At 38.7% G+C, this 16,988-nt stretch overlaps 2 protein-coding genes across 2 annotated transcripts; both read right to left on the reverse strand.

Moving 5' to 3' along the window:
- Positions 1–4,846: 4,846 nt before the first annotated feature.
- Positions 4,847–6,666, reverse strand: LOC149838968 (ferritin-2, chloroplastic-like). The gene is made up of 8 exons (XM_090006905.1): positions 6,299–6,666; positions 6,100–6,183; positions 5,954–6,014; positions 5,754–5,841; positions 5,612–5,673; positions 5,448–5,513; positions 5,295–5,358; positions 4,847–5,197 (listed from the first exon to the last, which is right to left on the reverse strand). The coding sequence occupies exons 1-8, from the start codon at positions 6,595–6,597 to the stop codon at positions 5,157–5,159; spliced, it is 765 nt and encodes a 254-aa protein (XP_089863031.1). The 5' UTR covers positions 6,598–6,666; the 3' UTR covers positions 4,847–5,156.
- Positions 6,667–8,718: 2,052 nt separating this feature from the next.
- Positions 8,719–16,771, reverse strand: LOC149838969 (putative protein phosphatase 2C 55). The gene is made up of 5 exons (XM_090006906.1): positions 16,630–16,771; positions 15,511–16,141; positions 9,688–10,012; positions 9,371–9,520; positions 8,719–9,266 (listed from the first exon to the last, which is right to left on the reverse strand). Exons 2-5 carry the CDS (start codon positions 15,918–15,920, stop codon positions 8,973–8,975), a joined length of 1,179 nt encoding a protein of 392 aa, XP_089863032.1. The 5' UTR covers positions 15,921–16,141; positions 16,630–16,771; the 3' UTR covers positions 8,719–8,972.
- Between the last annotated feature and the right edge of the window lie 217 nt (positions 16,772–16,988).

The following is a 16,988-nucleotide window of genomic DNA, read 5'->3' on the forward strand; positions in this document are numbered from 1 at the left end:
ACATGCTCTCATACAGGAAGTTGAATCAGTTAGAGATCATTGGGTATTTTGATTTTGACTTTGCTAGATGCCAAAACAATCACAGATCCACGTGAGGTTATGTTTATCAGTTGGCCGAGAGAGCTATCTCTTGGAAGAGTGCTAAGTCGACACTCATTGCACCTTTCACCATGGCAGCAGAGTTCGTAGCCTGTTATGAGGCATCAAATTATGGAATATGGTTACACAATTTTGTCACTGAGATACGGATTATAGATAATGTTGAAAGACCGTTAAAGTTGTTTTGTGACAATAACTCGGCAGTGCTATATTCCAACAACAAAAGAAGTTCATCAAAGTCAAAGCATGTAGACATCAAGTTCCTTATTGTTAAAGAAAGAGTGCAGAGTGATCAGATATCTATTGAACATATTGGCACAAACTTTATGATTGCGGATCCGCTTACCAAAGGTTTACCATTTAAGGTCTTTCACGAGCATACTGCTTGAATAGGTGTTATATCATTTAATGATATATTGGTTTAGTGGGAGTTTGTATTCGGATGTTCAGAGATAAAATAAAGTTTCAGCTTATTACTTCATTATACGGCTCAGGTTTTAGTTTCAATTTATACTCATTTATGGTGGTCTCACTAAATAATAAGGCAAGACTAGTTGGAAATAGACATGTTTGGATCACATTACATGCAATATTCATGCTTCACATCTATACTTGATCTATGTCGTTGGTTATGTCGATATACGTGATCATTGATGGGTCTAATTACGATGATTGTAATGAATATCGTTTTGGTTCTATGTTGAAGCTGTCATCTGGTTAGACAGTGTTTTTGAGCTCATAAGGATATTGTATAATGCGTGATTGTATGGTAACATATGTGCCCCAAGTGAGAGATTGTTAGAAATTTCGTGTGGGACTACATATGTAATTGATCACACATTATAAACTGTTTAAGGAAAGGCCTATATAAAGTGATCTTATATGGTTGGGTCACATGACATCTTATAGAGTATGGTTATAATAATGCGTAGATACTTCATGTGCCCTCATATGTCAATTTTCGATTTTATGACAGGTTAAATTGGAAAGAAAACTATAAGGTGATTACAATTAGGTTATGGTCCCCAAAACCATATATAGTGGCTGTTCTCTTTTGCCTCTCGTTAGGTTTAGAGAAGAAGGAAAGGCCACCTATAGAGGTTTTGGAAGATCTACCAATACAACAATGAATTCGGGTACGCTTATGCATTATGTATTATTTGTTTATTTCTGATCTTTTCAATGATTTAGCATGAACAAATTTAGGAATCAAGAAATATGATTTTCCTAATCAAGAATTAAACAATTAGCTCTTACAAAGCAGAAAAAGAAAAATGAAACAGAAAAATGTGACCATGCTTGTCGTTCCAGCTCTGCCAGTAGAAGATGGCTTCGCATGAACGTCGAGAATCATCCCTCCAACAACCACAGGAGGTGAATCTAAATTTAGGACTGAAGTTTTCTGCATAATTGCACGGATGGGGAACTGCTTGTAGAACAAAAGGATTAAAAGTATTAGACGAAAAACAATAAGTATGAAATGTGAATGGATTATTATCGAGCTCATGTTCAAAGCATGTAATGTTAAATAAGGACCCAATATTCAAGAAATAATGCATGTAAGAAACCGACATATAGTAATAAGATAACACACCTGATGAACTGCGGATTCAACTTTTTGACTGTGAAGCAAGTGTCGAGACAAATGCTGCATTCGCCTTTGCACAGACATTTGTTTCTATCAACTTCATTTTGTCAAGTACGCGACAACAAATAGTCAAATAAAGTAACCTTTGAACTTATTCTAGAAAGCAAAAAACGGTTTCAAAGTGGCACATTTACAATCCAGATGATAAACAAACTCAAGGTTTTAGGCAGTTAGCCAAATCTTGATGCAATGGGAATATGGCTTTTCTAATTTACCGATTTGTATCTGGTTTCTATTATTATCTGAAAGACAAGTGATTTGTTGTAATCTGTTGTAACAAAGTACCAAGAAAATCTACAAACAATAAGTACGCAAGCCTCTGTTTTCTCATCCATCATCAAACAGAGTTCTTCCATTCCCATCCCACTATTTTTTTGGTTTCAACTTTAAATCTTATATGCAATCCCTCCGGAACACAGTAATAAAAAATCAATTAGAAGATGATTCTTGAAACAGATTAAAAACGAAGATTCGTGTACTGGATCCGACCATAGAGGGATGCACCTGAGATGGGCCGGTGGCTGGCGGTACAACATTTCTTTGGTGAAAATTTTCCGGATCAAAGCATGTCGGAGCTGATGCTTCATCGGATTCTTGTCGCTTCGCCATGGGGTTGTTGCTGGAAGGAAGATGATGATTCTGAAGGGGTAAAAAGATTGAGAGAGAGAGAATATTTTGTTAACTCCTCAAATTCGCTCTAATTGCATCGTTTTCGAAATAAATTTTCATTTTGATCTAATATGGAAAAGAAGTCGTTTTATTTTGGTAGCAACAGAGACCGGGTTCAACCTGATTCTGTCTAGTTAACCATGGTTGAATGCTGATCACCTCATAGTTCTCCACAATCACAGAAACGATGATTTAGAAATGGGCTTTTCACTATTCTATTTCCATGTATTAGAAACAAAGTCACCAAGGATGATTCCCCTCTTCTTTCTCCTTTTAGCTCAAATGAAAACCATAAAAATTGTTTTCCTTTTTTGGATCCCTCTGAGCTCCTCCATGATTGTACGAACAGAAGCTTGAGAGTGCAAGGAAAGAGCAATCCTATGAGACTGATGCCATCAAAGCCAGTTGGATTTCTTCATTTTTCCAATTGGATTTGAACAGTGAGAACAAGACTAAGAGGAGGTAATGACTGAAGGTCCAACCAGGAAAACAAAATAACACAGAGAAAATCTTGGTTGGGATGCTTTGACGCGCTCAACATCCAGGTAGGGGTTGGGCAACGGGCCGTGTTTGGGCCAAGGTTTTAGACCCGGCTCGATATATAAGTGGGCTGACTCGATGGGCCGGAGTTATTTATTATTTTTTAATAATATAAAAATATATAAATCAATTATTATAATTATTACTATTTTACCTATTTAATTATATTAATTTTATGAAAACTAAAAATAATTAATTGAGACTGGAACAAGGGAACACACTTAAATTTATGGAAACTGCATTAATTTTATCGCGGCTGAGCAGAACGCTGCGACAATCAAACGCAAGATGCAGCTGATGTGCGCAACTACGCATCCGTGGACACCCCTTGTTACGTTGAGAACAGGAGAGGAGAATGCTCTTAAAAAAATGTCGTGAGTCAATCCCCGACCCCCTCATTTATTGGGAAACGCTCTTTAAAAAAAAAGTTAGGGCAAAGGGGTCTACTTTTTCTATCTCTCACACCCCTGTGCAGTGGGCGACGAGACACTAGCGACTACACCCTTCTCTCTCTCTCTCTCTCTCTCTCTCTCTCTCTCTCTCTCTCTCGTGTAGCGACGAGGCCACCAGCGAAAGCTGGTGGCGAGACACCATAGTCTCTCTCTCTATCTCTAAATTTTCTTCTTTCTTTTCCTTCTTTTCTCTCTCTTTTTTTTTCTTCTCTTTGATTAGGGCTTTTATTAGAGTTTTAAAGAATAATTTTTATTATTATTATTTTATTTTATTAAAACTTTTCTTTAATTTGATTAGGGTTTTTCATTGATTTTCTTTGATTAAAATTTTTTATAGTTAATTTGATTAAGATTTTCATTTAATTTATTTTATTAAGGCTTTGGATCAAATTTCTTAAAGTAAAGCTTTTTATAGTTAATTTGATTAGAGTTTTTTATTTAATTTTTTAATTAGAGCTTTTGTAGTTAATTTTATTAAGGCTTTTCTTGTATTTGATTAGGGTTCTTTTTTTAAACTTTATTTGATTAGTGTTTAAATTAGGGCTTTTTATATTTAATTTTATAATCTATTTTTCTTATAGTTTAGCATTTTTTGAGTTTATGTATGATTGATTTTCTTGTATTTTAGGGTTTTATGATTTATTTATGGTTTTTGCATTTGTATATAAAAAATATAAATTCTTATTTTTTCAAATTACTCAAAATTTAAACATTTTTTTGATACTTGGATTCATATTGAGATCCATATTTGGAACTAAAATCCATAATTTTTTGATTAACTTTTCATAATTGATATAATATGATATTGATTAAAATATTTATATATCATAAAAAATATCAATTCTTATTTTTCTCAAATTACTTAAAATTTAAATATTTTTTAATATTTAGATCTAATTTAAGATTCATATCCTAAGATTAAAATCCATAATAAACATGTTAAAACACTACCGCGGAGCCCTTGTTGGAACCCAATGACAAGTAAACTGCCACAGAAAAACACAGCATTTTTCCATGTTATTACCATTAGGCACACACAAGGTGGTATCAGAAAACATAAGGAATGGTGGATTATTTCCATTCTCATCATCACAAATGCATGTAAAGAGGGAAACTTTTGCCCTCCAATAACAATTGCTAATCTAAGAAGGAAAACAATTTCGTCCAATCGCATGCTGAAGTGAACGGTTCGGCAGAGCAATAAGTACCGTACCGTCCATTTGAAAGGTGAAAGAGGGAGCCTGATGAAAATAAGGGGCTTGTGTGGACCATCACTCGCATGCAAGGAGATAGTCGTGTCAGACCCAACCGCGTACCGGCGGTAAAGAAAGTTCTAACGAACAGTACTGCGGCCATCAACAACCAACATGATACATCAAGCAAACTTAACAGCATTGATCCACACACACAAATATTACGGAAGCATAAGACAGAGCAGAAGAAGGTGAAAAGTCTTTTTACTAGTGAATATCCTAAAGCCAAAAAAGGTTCTGAGCTCACCATCCCATCACCAGGACAAAGCAAAAGGGAAAACCCTACTCTTTTCGCAGATGAATTACCCAAACCCCAAAATGTTAAAGATAAGAAACTCATTTATCCTAAAGAGAAAAGACCAAAAAGAAAAAGGAACAAACAGTGGACGAGGCCCAGCACTACTGCTACTGCTGCTACTACTACTGATGCAACAACCTACTACACAAAAGCCCTGCTAATTTCTCTCCACATCTCTTCAGAAATCGAAAACCATCTCATGCTTCCTCAAGGAGCATCTGATCGAAATGCCATACGCCTGCAGGAAACCAAACAAGAAGTAGCAAGTTAAAACGTGTAAATGCACAAGCATAAACTGAGGTTTAACTCATTCTATCAGAACATTTGACTCTCACCATGCCTTTTTCCTACCCTTCTAAGCTGGGACACAAAATCTGATATCTTCTTTATGGCTTCCACCTAATCACATTTCTCAATGAAATTCAGATAAACGAAAAATTGGGAAGATCTAACATGAAAGAGATAGATGTGATACAAGGAAGTGATACCTGCTCACCCAAAAATTCGCTCTCCACAAAGTCAGCAATCTGGACATCGTTGGCTCTTGTTGCTACCTGCTTACCAAAAAACAAAAGGTAAATAAAACAAAGAACCCCACAAAGAAAAACAAGAACAGGAAATGAAAAGATGGAAGATTTCTTTCAGGCATTACGTCGTGCAGGTTGAGGAGCTTAACGCTAACCAGTTTCTCCAGAGACAGAGCGAGTTCCATGGCTGCCCAAATAGGATACTTAGTCCACCATGTTGCTTTTTTTGTGCTATGAAATCCCAAAGTAAAACAACAGAAAGAATACCATGTAACGCATCCCCTTTTTCAGGATGATCGAATTCGGTCAGCGGCATCATTATGGTCTGCAACTTGACTCTCCCCCCACGTTTGTTCTGAAGATACAGAAAGCCAATTTTTAGAAAAGAGAAATAAGGAACAGAAATTACCAGCACAAGGGAATAGATTACAGATATCCAGGTCTCTAAAAAACAGAAAAAGGAATACTTGGTATTTCATGAGTTTCTCCGCATGCTCCCTTTCTTCGTCACTCGATTCCTTAAAGAACCTGAAAATGGACCACATGCAAATGTAAGAAAGAAACCACCCAAAAGAGAAAACACCATAAGATATAGAATCAATTAGAAGATTACTTGGCAAATCCTTTGAGGGCAACGTTATCCCGATCAAAGTATGCAAACAACGCGAGGTAGGCATACGAGGCGTTGTACTCCACGCTGTAAAACACCACCAACGAATCCAACCATCAAATCCTCACAGAAGGAGAAAACCAATGGAGAGCGGGAAAGAAACCCCAACAAAAAAAAATTGAGAAAAAGGAAGACAACCCACTTGATCTGCTCGTTTATGGAGGCTTCACAGGCGTCTGCGTACCTCTGGCGAGCGAGAGATTGGTGAGGAGAGGAAGGAACGAGGTAGAGCTCGTTCTGAACCTCCTCAAAGGGTTGGAAGACCACCCCAGTCAGCGCCTGGCCGCCGTCTTTCTTCGCAGAAGAAACCACGAGACGCTTCCCATTTGTAGCGCAATGCTCACCGAGAAACCCCAAAGAAGGGGAGGAAGAAGACGGGCACCGACGAGAAGGGGTTCCGATATTCAGAGAAGGAACGAATCCTGGAGCTCTTAGAAGCATGGTTATGGTATCTAAAGGGGATCGATGCAAAGATACTCGCAGAAATGAAGGAAGAAGATGCAGAGAGAGAGAGAGAGAGAACCTAATGTCAGATTGTCTGACGTAGAGGGAGGCCACGGAGAGATCCACCAAGCATATTTCGACACGTGGACAGCTAGGATCACGACTCGGAGAGGTGGAGTGTGGATGGCTCGTGCTCTGTGTGGGGGGTACTTCAGACTTCATCGCTCTCTCTCTCTCAGTTGCACCCACAAAATAACAATCAGAGCGCCCTTTTTTAACCCCTCGGCTTTTTTTGCTATTCTTTTGAAAAAAAAAAATCTCTCCTTTTCTAGTTTATCTGCGCTTGAAATTTTCAGTGCCGCAGCTAAGGAATCCACATAGCCAAGAATCAATTAGAAAAAATGATTCGTGGTAATTTTTCAAAGTTAAGATACAAAAGGCCACCAACTTTGGTCGACTTACAGGACCGTGTTCAACTTTTTCACTATTACATTCAACTTTTTAATGCATTTGAAATAGCCACGTAAAAGTATAAAACCACTCTTTTTATTTTATAACAAAATAACTGATCTCATGATCTTGTGTTAAAAAGAAACATGCATGTAGGGCATTTTAACCATTTCATCTGATTAATCAAATGGGCGACCGACACTAAGTCTCTTTCGGACATAATTGAAAAACATATAGGTCGTTACATGTAATAACCATAATGAACAATGACGTAGATGACACTAATTTTTAGCATAATATTACGACTAACCGCACACAAAAAAATACAACAAATATGTTTAATTTACTATTTTATTGGCAGTTTTGCTCTTTTGTTTGGTAGAAATCATGTCACTTGAATTTTTCAGGAGACAACTTACATTATGCCTAATTTTGTTTGATTTTTATAGGTGATAACTTACATGCCACTTAATTTTTTCAGGTGGCAACTTACATAGCGCTTGATTTTTTTAGGTGACAACTTATGCAAGTGGTTTGACCAAAGTTTTAAAATTTTCAGCAAGAAAAAGGTGAAAACATTAAAAAAACAATTAGTTAGATTTATCATGTTTTGAGTCGTGGATTGACCGTGTTTGTCATATTTTTTAGGACTCGGCCAAAATACCTAAATCCTAATGGTGCCAAAGTGAGGGACGCCTAAGTTTTTATTAATAACCAAAAAAATTGGCCGCTTTTGTAAATGATTGATAACTTGGACGGCTGTAATTCACTCTTGTTTTTTTTTTTTTTATCTTTTTGTCTGAACAAGAGCAATTTGCGACAACCTTTTTGCCTTCACACGTGGATACCGTCCCAATCCGTACATTTACTGGCAAGCGGCAAATGGTAATAATGTTCGGCGTACAAGGATCACCGTGCTCAACTTATTACCCAAAGGGCTAAAGGGGAAACCTAGTACGATCGGGGCTGATGCGCATTGGATCTAGGGATGGCAGTGGGGCGGGGCGGGGGACAAGGTCTCCACCCCCGCCCCGCCTCCCTGGGGGGGATGGATTTTATCCTCCACCCCCGCCTTCATCCCCGTTTCATGTCCTCCATCCCCGGTTCAAACGGGGATGAGGCGGATCGTGGCGGGGAAAAGTGCACGTCCATCCCCGCCTCCACCCCCGGACGGGGATGGATTTTAACCTTTGTCCCCGCCTCCATCCCCGTTTCATACCCTTCATCCCCGGTCCAAACGGGGTGAGGCGGGGCCCGCTTTCCCCCAGTCCACTGCCATCCCTAATTGGATCTGAGTCTGATTCTGATACCACCCGGAAGGAAATGCTCCCCCCGCCTTTTTGGATAACCAAGACAAGGCGCAGCATCAATCAGTCCAGCTGTGACGTCTTGGTTTCCCACCAGGCCACCACACCACGGACAACTTCATTTAGCTAAACTTCGTCTTCAACAAGTTATTTGCATAATCATTTTACCGTGACCGACGATAATGACCATATTCTATCATTTTCAGAACCTTTCATGCTCAATGATGACAAAAGTATAAAGTAATGGCTCGGAATGTAGGTAAGGTATACGAGCCCTCCACTTGCACCATATCGTTCTTATCCTTTCATTCTCCGTTTCGACAGTCACACCCATAAAAAATTAGTAACAATTACCACGAGAGACAGAACAAAAAAGTTCTCTTGCTCGGGAGACAGATTTACAATGCAAAAGAGGCGTTTCCAAAGTCTCAAAGCAAATTAAAGACCACTTTCTTTTTACGATGCCAAGAGACTTTCACAAGGTCTCAAAGCTAACTAAAAGCATGAAGTAATAATACTAGGTAGATCGACCAGCACCGCCACCAAGAACCTGCGAAATTTTCACCCCAATTTCCAGTCTGACTCAGAGAACTGTACATGGAAGAAGGCACCCTTTTATGTACTTGAGCTTGTTATGTAAGAAACAACAACAGTAATGTCATCCAGTTTCCCTCCATAATACCGATATCCAGCATCCTGAGCAGCAGTTGAAAATGGGGTTTGTCGGTTCTGATCCAGCGCTCGCTGCCTTGCAAGTGCGGCTATCTTCTGCGCAGTCACCTGGGGCCCTAACCCGGCTCTAATCGCATGAACAACTACCGCAGTCACCTCATTGTTGTACAAGTTATCAAACAGCCCATCCGTGCCAGCGATCACGACATCCCCAGGCGCAACTGGAAGAGTGAATACCTATTCAATTCCATGTCAAATCGTCAGAATTTTACACATTTACGCAATAAAAACAAATGGATAAAATGGGTGAGAGAAAGCAAGCATAGAAGCAATTAACACACCTGAGCAGAACTTGGAAGGTCACCACCATTCCCACTCTCCAGCTGATATGTGAAATTGAAATCATGCTGCTGAACAGGTGAACGGAAGATTGTACACCCATCTCTGACAACAATAAATCCACTATCACCTAGATTCACGGCATGTATGCCCTGCAATCAAGTTCTTGATTCAGATAAAATTGAAGAAATAAAACCCAAGGAAATAGCTAGGCATCATGGCAAAAAATTAAGCTCAAAAATAACAGGAGACCCAGTGCTATGAACATCACATGAGAAATAAGCAGTGGCCACCCGTCACTAGAACCACAAAAACAAACCTGTTCTGTGAGAGCTATAATGCAAGCTGTTGAGGACCCTCTAGCTTTGGTGCTTGAATGAGCTTTCTGTAGCACCCTAGCTGGATCAATTGAACCCTTGGGTTCCTCCTGGATTGCTGATACAGAATGTGACATCAATTCCCTAGCATATTGGCCAGCATCAATGCCTAGATCAGCCCAACCACCAACACCATCTGCGACGCCAACAGCTTGCTCATCAACACATATGAAATGTGCATCCTCTCCACCAGTTTCTTCCTTGGCTGGGTGTGGAAGGTAACACGATCCTGACAGAAGCTTCAAAGTTCTATCACCTAAAATCTTCCTGAAAAAAACAAGTGGAAAAGCAGCTGATTACGGCCACTAAGAAAGCAGGCGTACATTTTCAGCCTCAAAAACGGATAATCATGAAATAGGACCGGTCCACCAAACTCTCAGCACTCAATCTTCTCATTCTTAAATAATTGAAATGGATAAATTAATGATATTCTGGAAAAAGTGGTAAACAAGCCAAGCAGCTTGTGAGCTACTCAGGTTCCAATTGTGGAAAGCTTGATTAAGGCTTGGAAAAGCAGATCTATAGCCTGTTTCCCAAGGTCAGACATACAGATGACCCAAGCTTAACTAACCCTGTGTTCAGCTCAGTTAAGCCTGACTCATGAATCATGATAAATGTTATAAAAAAGTTCATAAAATACACATTAAGGTAGCGTGCATAAAATGAAAAACATGTCGGATTGTGTCATTTATCGATAATTAAACCGATACGCCCTTTGTTAACTACTAAAAGGTGATTTCACCTATACTGAAATAGTAGGCAATTGTGTCTTAACTAGTATATGACCCATAAGGAAAAGGTCACCAAATTATTCATTAAGGTAGTTATAAGAGTAACTCCAAGAATAGATGTTCTAAAGTCCATATGTCATATCAAAATAGATGTGACCGAAACATTAAACATCATTTTTTTAGGGAAAAACAAAAAACATCATTATTGCAAACGTTTCAAGTTGGCATTTTATTTCTGGTAGGGATGTACAACGAGCCGAGCTAGCTCGGGCTCGACTCGAGCTCGTTCGAAAAATAAATGAACTGAGCTTGAATAAAGGTTTAGGCTCGGTACACATAAACGATTTGAGCTTGAACAGGTAGTCCAACTCGGTTAGGCTCGATAAACCCAATTAAGCTCAGTTCACATAGTTATGTAAAGAAATTTGATTTTATATATGTATAATAATTTTCTTTACATGAACACAAAAAGAGGTGTTACCTCAAGTCTTTGGACTCTTTCGAAAGTGGCTTGGGTTCAAATCCCACCACTTACGTTTCTTTTAAAAAATGTTTCAGACACAAATTAAAAAAAAAAATTACATTTTTTATAAATGTGTTCAGCTCAAGCCGAGCCAAGCTTTGCTCGAGCTCGACTCGAGCCGATCCCAGGCATAGGCTGTTCAAGCTCGGCTCGAGTTCGAGCCAAGCTTGAACAACCATTTTTTCTTCTCGAGCTCAGCCAGCCCAAGCTCGGCTTATCAAACCCAACTCGTGTGCATCCCTAATTTCTGGATAATTTTCAAATGCCCACCAATCTTTTGGTCCTAATCTAATTCACACAAACTCGGCTAAAAAGTCAACGCACCCGCGTCGACACACCCCGACACGGGTGCGGACACGGGACACAAACACGGTCAACTAAGTGAAGGTCAACACACCGGGGCCGAGTCCGTCCACATTTTGGACTCGATCAACTTTGACTGAGTCTATTTTTGTCCATTTATTAAAATTAATTTTGGACTCAGTCAACTTATTGCTTTAAAATTTACAATCTTATTATATATATATATATATATATATATATATATATATATATATATATATATATATATATATATTGCTCCACACCCGTGTCGTACCCGCACCCATGTGACATAGGTCCTAATTAATGTATCCACCAAAGTTTTCCCATTTTTCAAATACCCGCAAAACTTGTCACTTTTAAGTAAATGCCCCATTCTTTTCAGCCCTTGGTTTAATCTTGGGTTAATGTTGATTATGCAGCCAACATGTTACCCTGCAGAATTGCATCAAAATGTTTTTCCTTACATTCAGTATAAGTTTATTTTTTTACCTCTAAAGTATATGAACTATTTTCAAGCGAAAAAGAGTACTAGAGCAAAAAAAGTCTTTATTTATCAATCAGTTTTCTTGCTTAAGACAAAAAGTCAAGATAAGGATGAGTTATTGGTATCAGCCCTGAATCGTGGACCACCGATTCAGCTGTATCGGCCAATACCGATACTCAACTGAATCGTTATGTATCGGCACAAATATAATAAAAAAAATTATAACGGGTCAATCTTAACGTGACTCGTGTTAAAACCATAAAATAAATTTAAAATAATATAAAAAAGTATTTTTTGATATTTTTTTACAATTATTAAAAAATAGCCGATTCAGGTCTTCAGCGTGTCAAATTTCTGCCGATACGCACCGATACTGATAACATTGGTTAAAAGGTTGGAAATAAACTGCACTTTTGACTACTTTTGTAAAGTAAATTGGTCATTTCAACATATAAGTTTAATGGGAGTTAACTCTTATTTGCTTAGCCCAGACTAAAAGCTTGAGGGTATTTAAAGAATAAGAGAAGGATGATGGATCTATAAATTAGGACCAAAAGTTTGGTGGTCATTTAAGCACTACCCTTTATTTTTTCCCTATAACAGTATACCCAATTTATTTCTTAAGAACTCACCACCTGCCAAATTTTAATGGACTCTTAAAGATAAATTATCTAACCTGAAAACTTCTACTGGCTACCCGTATCTATGTCCAACACTTAGTGACACTCGATACAATATACAACATAAATCTAGGAAAATATTTGTAGACTTTCTTTTTTGCTTTCAAATCAGAACATACTTTTTTGAGGTTAATTTTATTAATGTAATCTAAATATACAAGCAACTTGATTATTTGATATGGAATTGTATTTTCGTGATTTTGCATGAAGAATAAATTGAAAATATGGAAAATATGAGCACTTATATAGGTTATGGTGGTACACTCTTGATTTACATAGATATAACCTCCAACAGCAAAAACTAAAAATTAGGAATCCCTAAAAAGTATTTAACCAAGTATTTTGTGTAGACTTTTAAATTTCTATATTTTATGAAGACATTTTAGTAGTCCCTTTTCTACTTGTTTGAGTGTAAAAAAGACTAGAAATCCCTAATATGTAGCCAAGCATTTTGTGTAGCCTGAGATTCCTAATGATTTTTTAAGACATTTTAGGAAACCCTTTTTCCTTTTTGAGCCTCAAAAGAAAGTGACATGGTGTAACTTTGAGATAGAAAATTTGTTTAGAGCATAGGAAAAGGAGGAACAAGAATACGGACGTTGGTGATGCAAGAAACCCATGACCACACACATACACCATAAACCATACCAAGAAAGATCTATCTTAAGTCATTCATTGATGTTTGCCTAACATTAGTGATTAGACAAACAATTGTATTTGTATCCCATGTATTAGTCACAAGATAGTGCTCACGCTGGTATAAAAAAATCCAGTTATTTCTTTCCCTCCATATGACCCATCAAGTAGCAAGTAGTGACAAATGCTAAATGGCAGATTTATTTTCCCTTTGCTTCTTGTATCACAACCCACTGTAAGAACACAATGAGATGTGACATGGAAATCTTATTTCCTCAGCCACGATAGCTGGAAGACCTTATAGAAGATGTAGCACTGGGTGAACAGGAAGATTATGATTTCTTTGTTTGGAAGGTAATAGTAACATATCTCCAAAGCAGATGACCACCTCGAGTTTGGAGATTTCAAATGGAATGAGGCTTATAATATGCAAAAAGGCATTCAATGGTCATGCCTCTAGGGTTAGGTCCATGTTTCTTGAGAAAAAGAGATGCAAAAGGTAAGAAGAGGGATAATAACAAGATTTCGTTATGAATTTTCCATCTCTGCTCCTATTCCAACTGACATCATCTACCATAGAGACATCAATACGAACACTTTCCAATGCATTCATGAGGTTCTCCCAATCTTCAACTTCTTCATCCACAAGATGCAAAGATAATCAAACATTGAATTCTGCATAAGATGTGTGCTCCAACCAAGGTATCCATATCTCAAGCATATAGAATCTATTTATCGGGGCTCTTCATAGAGAATTGGATGTTTCTCCTCTTAAGCTTCACTAAAAGTTGAGGTTCCTTTATAGCCACTAGGAGCGCAATCATCTACAATACCCAAAGCAACTAAGACATCAATTTCACATAGACAATTGTAAGAAAGACATAGGAGGGGAGAGTATTTCATGGAATAGAACAGTTTATTCTTTACGTTGCTTTTCTTTGATCACTAGTGGTTAAACATGAAGGACAATTATTGTCAACGTTTACTTATTAGAAGGGAAAGTGAATCAATTATCCTATCTAGATTAGCATGGTCATTTGATAAGTCTAACTAGGTTAGCAAGATATACCAGAAAACTTTGCAACTTTTGGGCTTATTGATAAATTTTAAGCTATTTCTGGAATCCTTTTAACTTTCAAGAATTGGATTTCCTAGTTAATCAAAACAAGAAGCTCACATGCCCCAAATTCTTTAAAAGAGGTTTATTCATGAATTTGTTATAGATTACTGTTTTGCATATTATATGTAAAACAATCTGTTTATCCATTTGTCATAAGCACACAATTCTGGTAGTTGGTGAAAGCATGCTCCCATCTAGTTTGGAGCATAATGGGAGAAAGAATTTTGTGTAGAAGAAGAGAATGGGAAAAATAAACAGAACAACCCAAAAAACAAGATTTAATGGTTATGCCCTAAAGGGAAACTGAACAAAAGGTTAAACGTACAACCAATTTTGACCTGTTCAATATAGTCAATTACCAAAGGAAGCTACTTAGTCGTTCAAGCACTCATCCCAAGAAGCACCAATTTCACTGGAACAACACTTGCTCATCAATAGAGCAGCACAATGAACCAAGCTGTTGGCGGAATGCTCAAGGTCAGCTCATTAAGACTCAGACGTTTATATAAGCAAGCGAAGCCCAAACCTAGCCTAGCCTGAGGCGGGTTTGCTCAAATGAGCCTAGCCAAGCACATTTCTCGCGCTCATTATATGAACCTAACAAAATAGACAGTGTTTGGTATGTTGTGTTTCTGTGTGAGAGGTGGCGGGTTTGAATCCTCAAAAAGATATATTTTGTATAACTCAATCTGAACTGAGAGGAGCTAAAGCTCTCTCGAGCTTGACTGAGCCAAGTTTGAACAAGTCTGTTGAAGCATGAACCTGGCTGGCCTGAACCGACTTGAGCTAAATAAACCAGGCTCAAGTTCCGCTAGGCTTGTGTGAATCCCTACTCATCAATAAGCAACAATCTAGAAGAAAAAACTGAGTGGGATTAAATGTCAATCATAGGGCTCAACATCATTATTTACAATTTTTTTTCCATTTCTGACAAGAAGTTAAAATATATGATTGTGTTGGTGTTACCTTCTTGAGTTTTTCCTCAAACTTGCTGGATCTTCAAGTGTTTTTAAAAGGAGACGAGTCATGTTATTTCAGTTACGTTGGCATCAAAATATGAAAAACATGCCCAATGAAACAGATAGGTTGGAAAAGCCAGAAAGAACTAGCCAGGGCGGGGCATTACACCAAAGTATTGGACTACCCAATTCACTCTTAAAAGGAAGAGCTCAGGTAAATTGAGAGTCAGCCCGATTCCCAGCCAACACCCAAAGATATTTCGTAAAAGTGGAAAGGAATCAGTCACAAGAAGGAAACAAATACATACTGGTCAGGAGAAGCAGCAGAGTTATCAACCCGATCCTCGCGCACGACCCCATCAAACGACACATCTGGCGCTGCCCCAGCAGAATATGATGCGGAGCTTGAAGAATGGAATGTCTGTTTCTCTGGACTTGAGGACGGATTCAATGCACTCCCAGACCCAGAGGCATGGAATAAGAAAGAATGGTACAACATATTCCTTCCAGACGGTTCTCGGCTTCTCAGACTCCCGCTAACTTTCCCGTGATAATTAAACTTCGGACCTCCATAAGGAACCGGAACCACAACCACAAGTGAATTGACTGCACCCAATCTGCAAACTGATGATAATCCACGGTTGTTTCTCGAACCCAAACGGCAGACAGACATCGGAGGCGATTTAACCCCAGTCAAAACGGAACCAATTGAAGCCATGAGACCCTCCTGATTCGGGCTTGTGTCTGTGGAACTGAGACTACCAGACTCGGCCGAGAGGTGGTCTGCGTAATAAGACCAAATTTCAGAAGAAGGACCATACGCTGAAGGAATCGAAACAACGCGGGTGACCGTTCCCGCAACCGAGATCTCCCCCGATCGACCAATCACACTTCTGGAAGATGTGCCCAACAGACTGCCAACGTGAAGGTTGCGTAACCCTGCAGAAGCGAACCTTGCCTCAGATCCCACGAGAGTCGAAAACAGGGGAGACCGAGACAACTCCGAGTTCACAGACAACAAGCCCCCTCTCCGGCCGAATAACCCTAACGAATTCTGAATCCCCCGGTCCCTGACAGCCGATCGGAGAGCAATCCTCAGCCCCAAGGGGCAACCCGCAAATGGCATCTTTCTCCTTTACAGAAAAGACTAACCCAAAAACCAGAAAACACTCAATAATCTTCCACGAAAAAGAAGAGAATCACGAACCCACGATGACGGCCAATCTTTCATAGCTCAATCTCTATTCATCCACACACACACACAAACACCCGTGCATCCAAATACCTCAAGAAGAAGGAATCAAATTTACACCTCGAGAAAAGGAAAAAACCCCAGAATCCGGGACGATGAATCAGAGCGAATCGAGAGGAGGCGAGCGGACGGAAGAAATCGATCGATGAGAAAGAATAGATGCGAAAGGGCGTACCTGAAAGGAAGGAACTCGAGACGCTTTCTCTGCTAAACCCCCAAAACCCTAGGTCTCCGTCAGATGCTAAATTCTCGATTCTTACTTTCTCCTTGTGACCATACAACGGAGAAAAGATTGGGGAGCCACGTTTGGCTAATAATCTAAGGACTCAAAATGAGAGTCCCTTCTTTGTTAGAAACATATCGTTAAAAAAAATAAAAAATAGAAAAAGTTCCATTAACTTTTTTAGCAAATACATTCCTCAAAAAAAAAAAATTTAACAAATACGCTTGGCATTTATGCAGCTTCTTCCTTTTCTTTAAAATTATTTATTAGGCTCCTCCTAAAGTCATGTCAAGCATCTAAGAAACATCGGG

Source organism: Nuphar pumila, chromosome 5 (assembly GCF_984573655.1).
Source record: "Nuphar pumila chromosome 5, dmNupPumi1.hap1.1, whole genome shotgun sequence".
In the NCBI taxonomy this organism is placed as follows: Eukaryota; Viridiplantae; Streptophyta; class Magnoliopsida; order Nymphaeales; family Nymphaeaceae; genus Nuphar; species Nuphar pumila.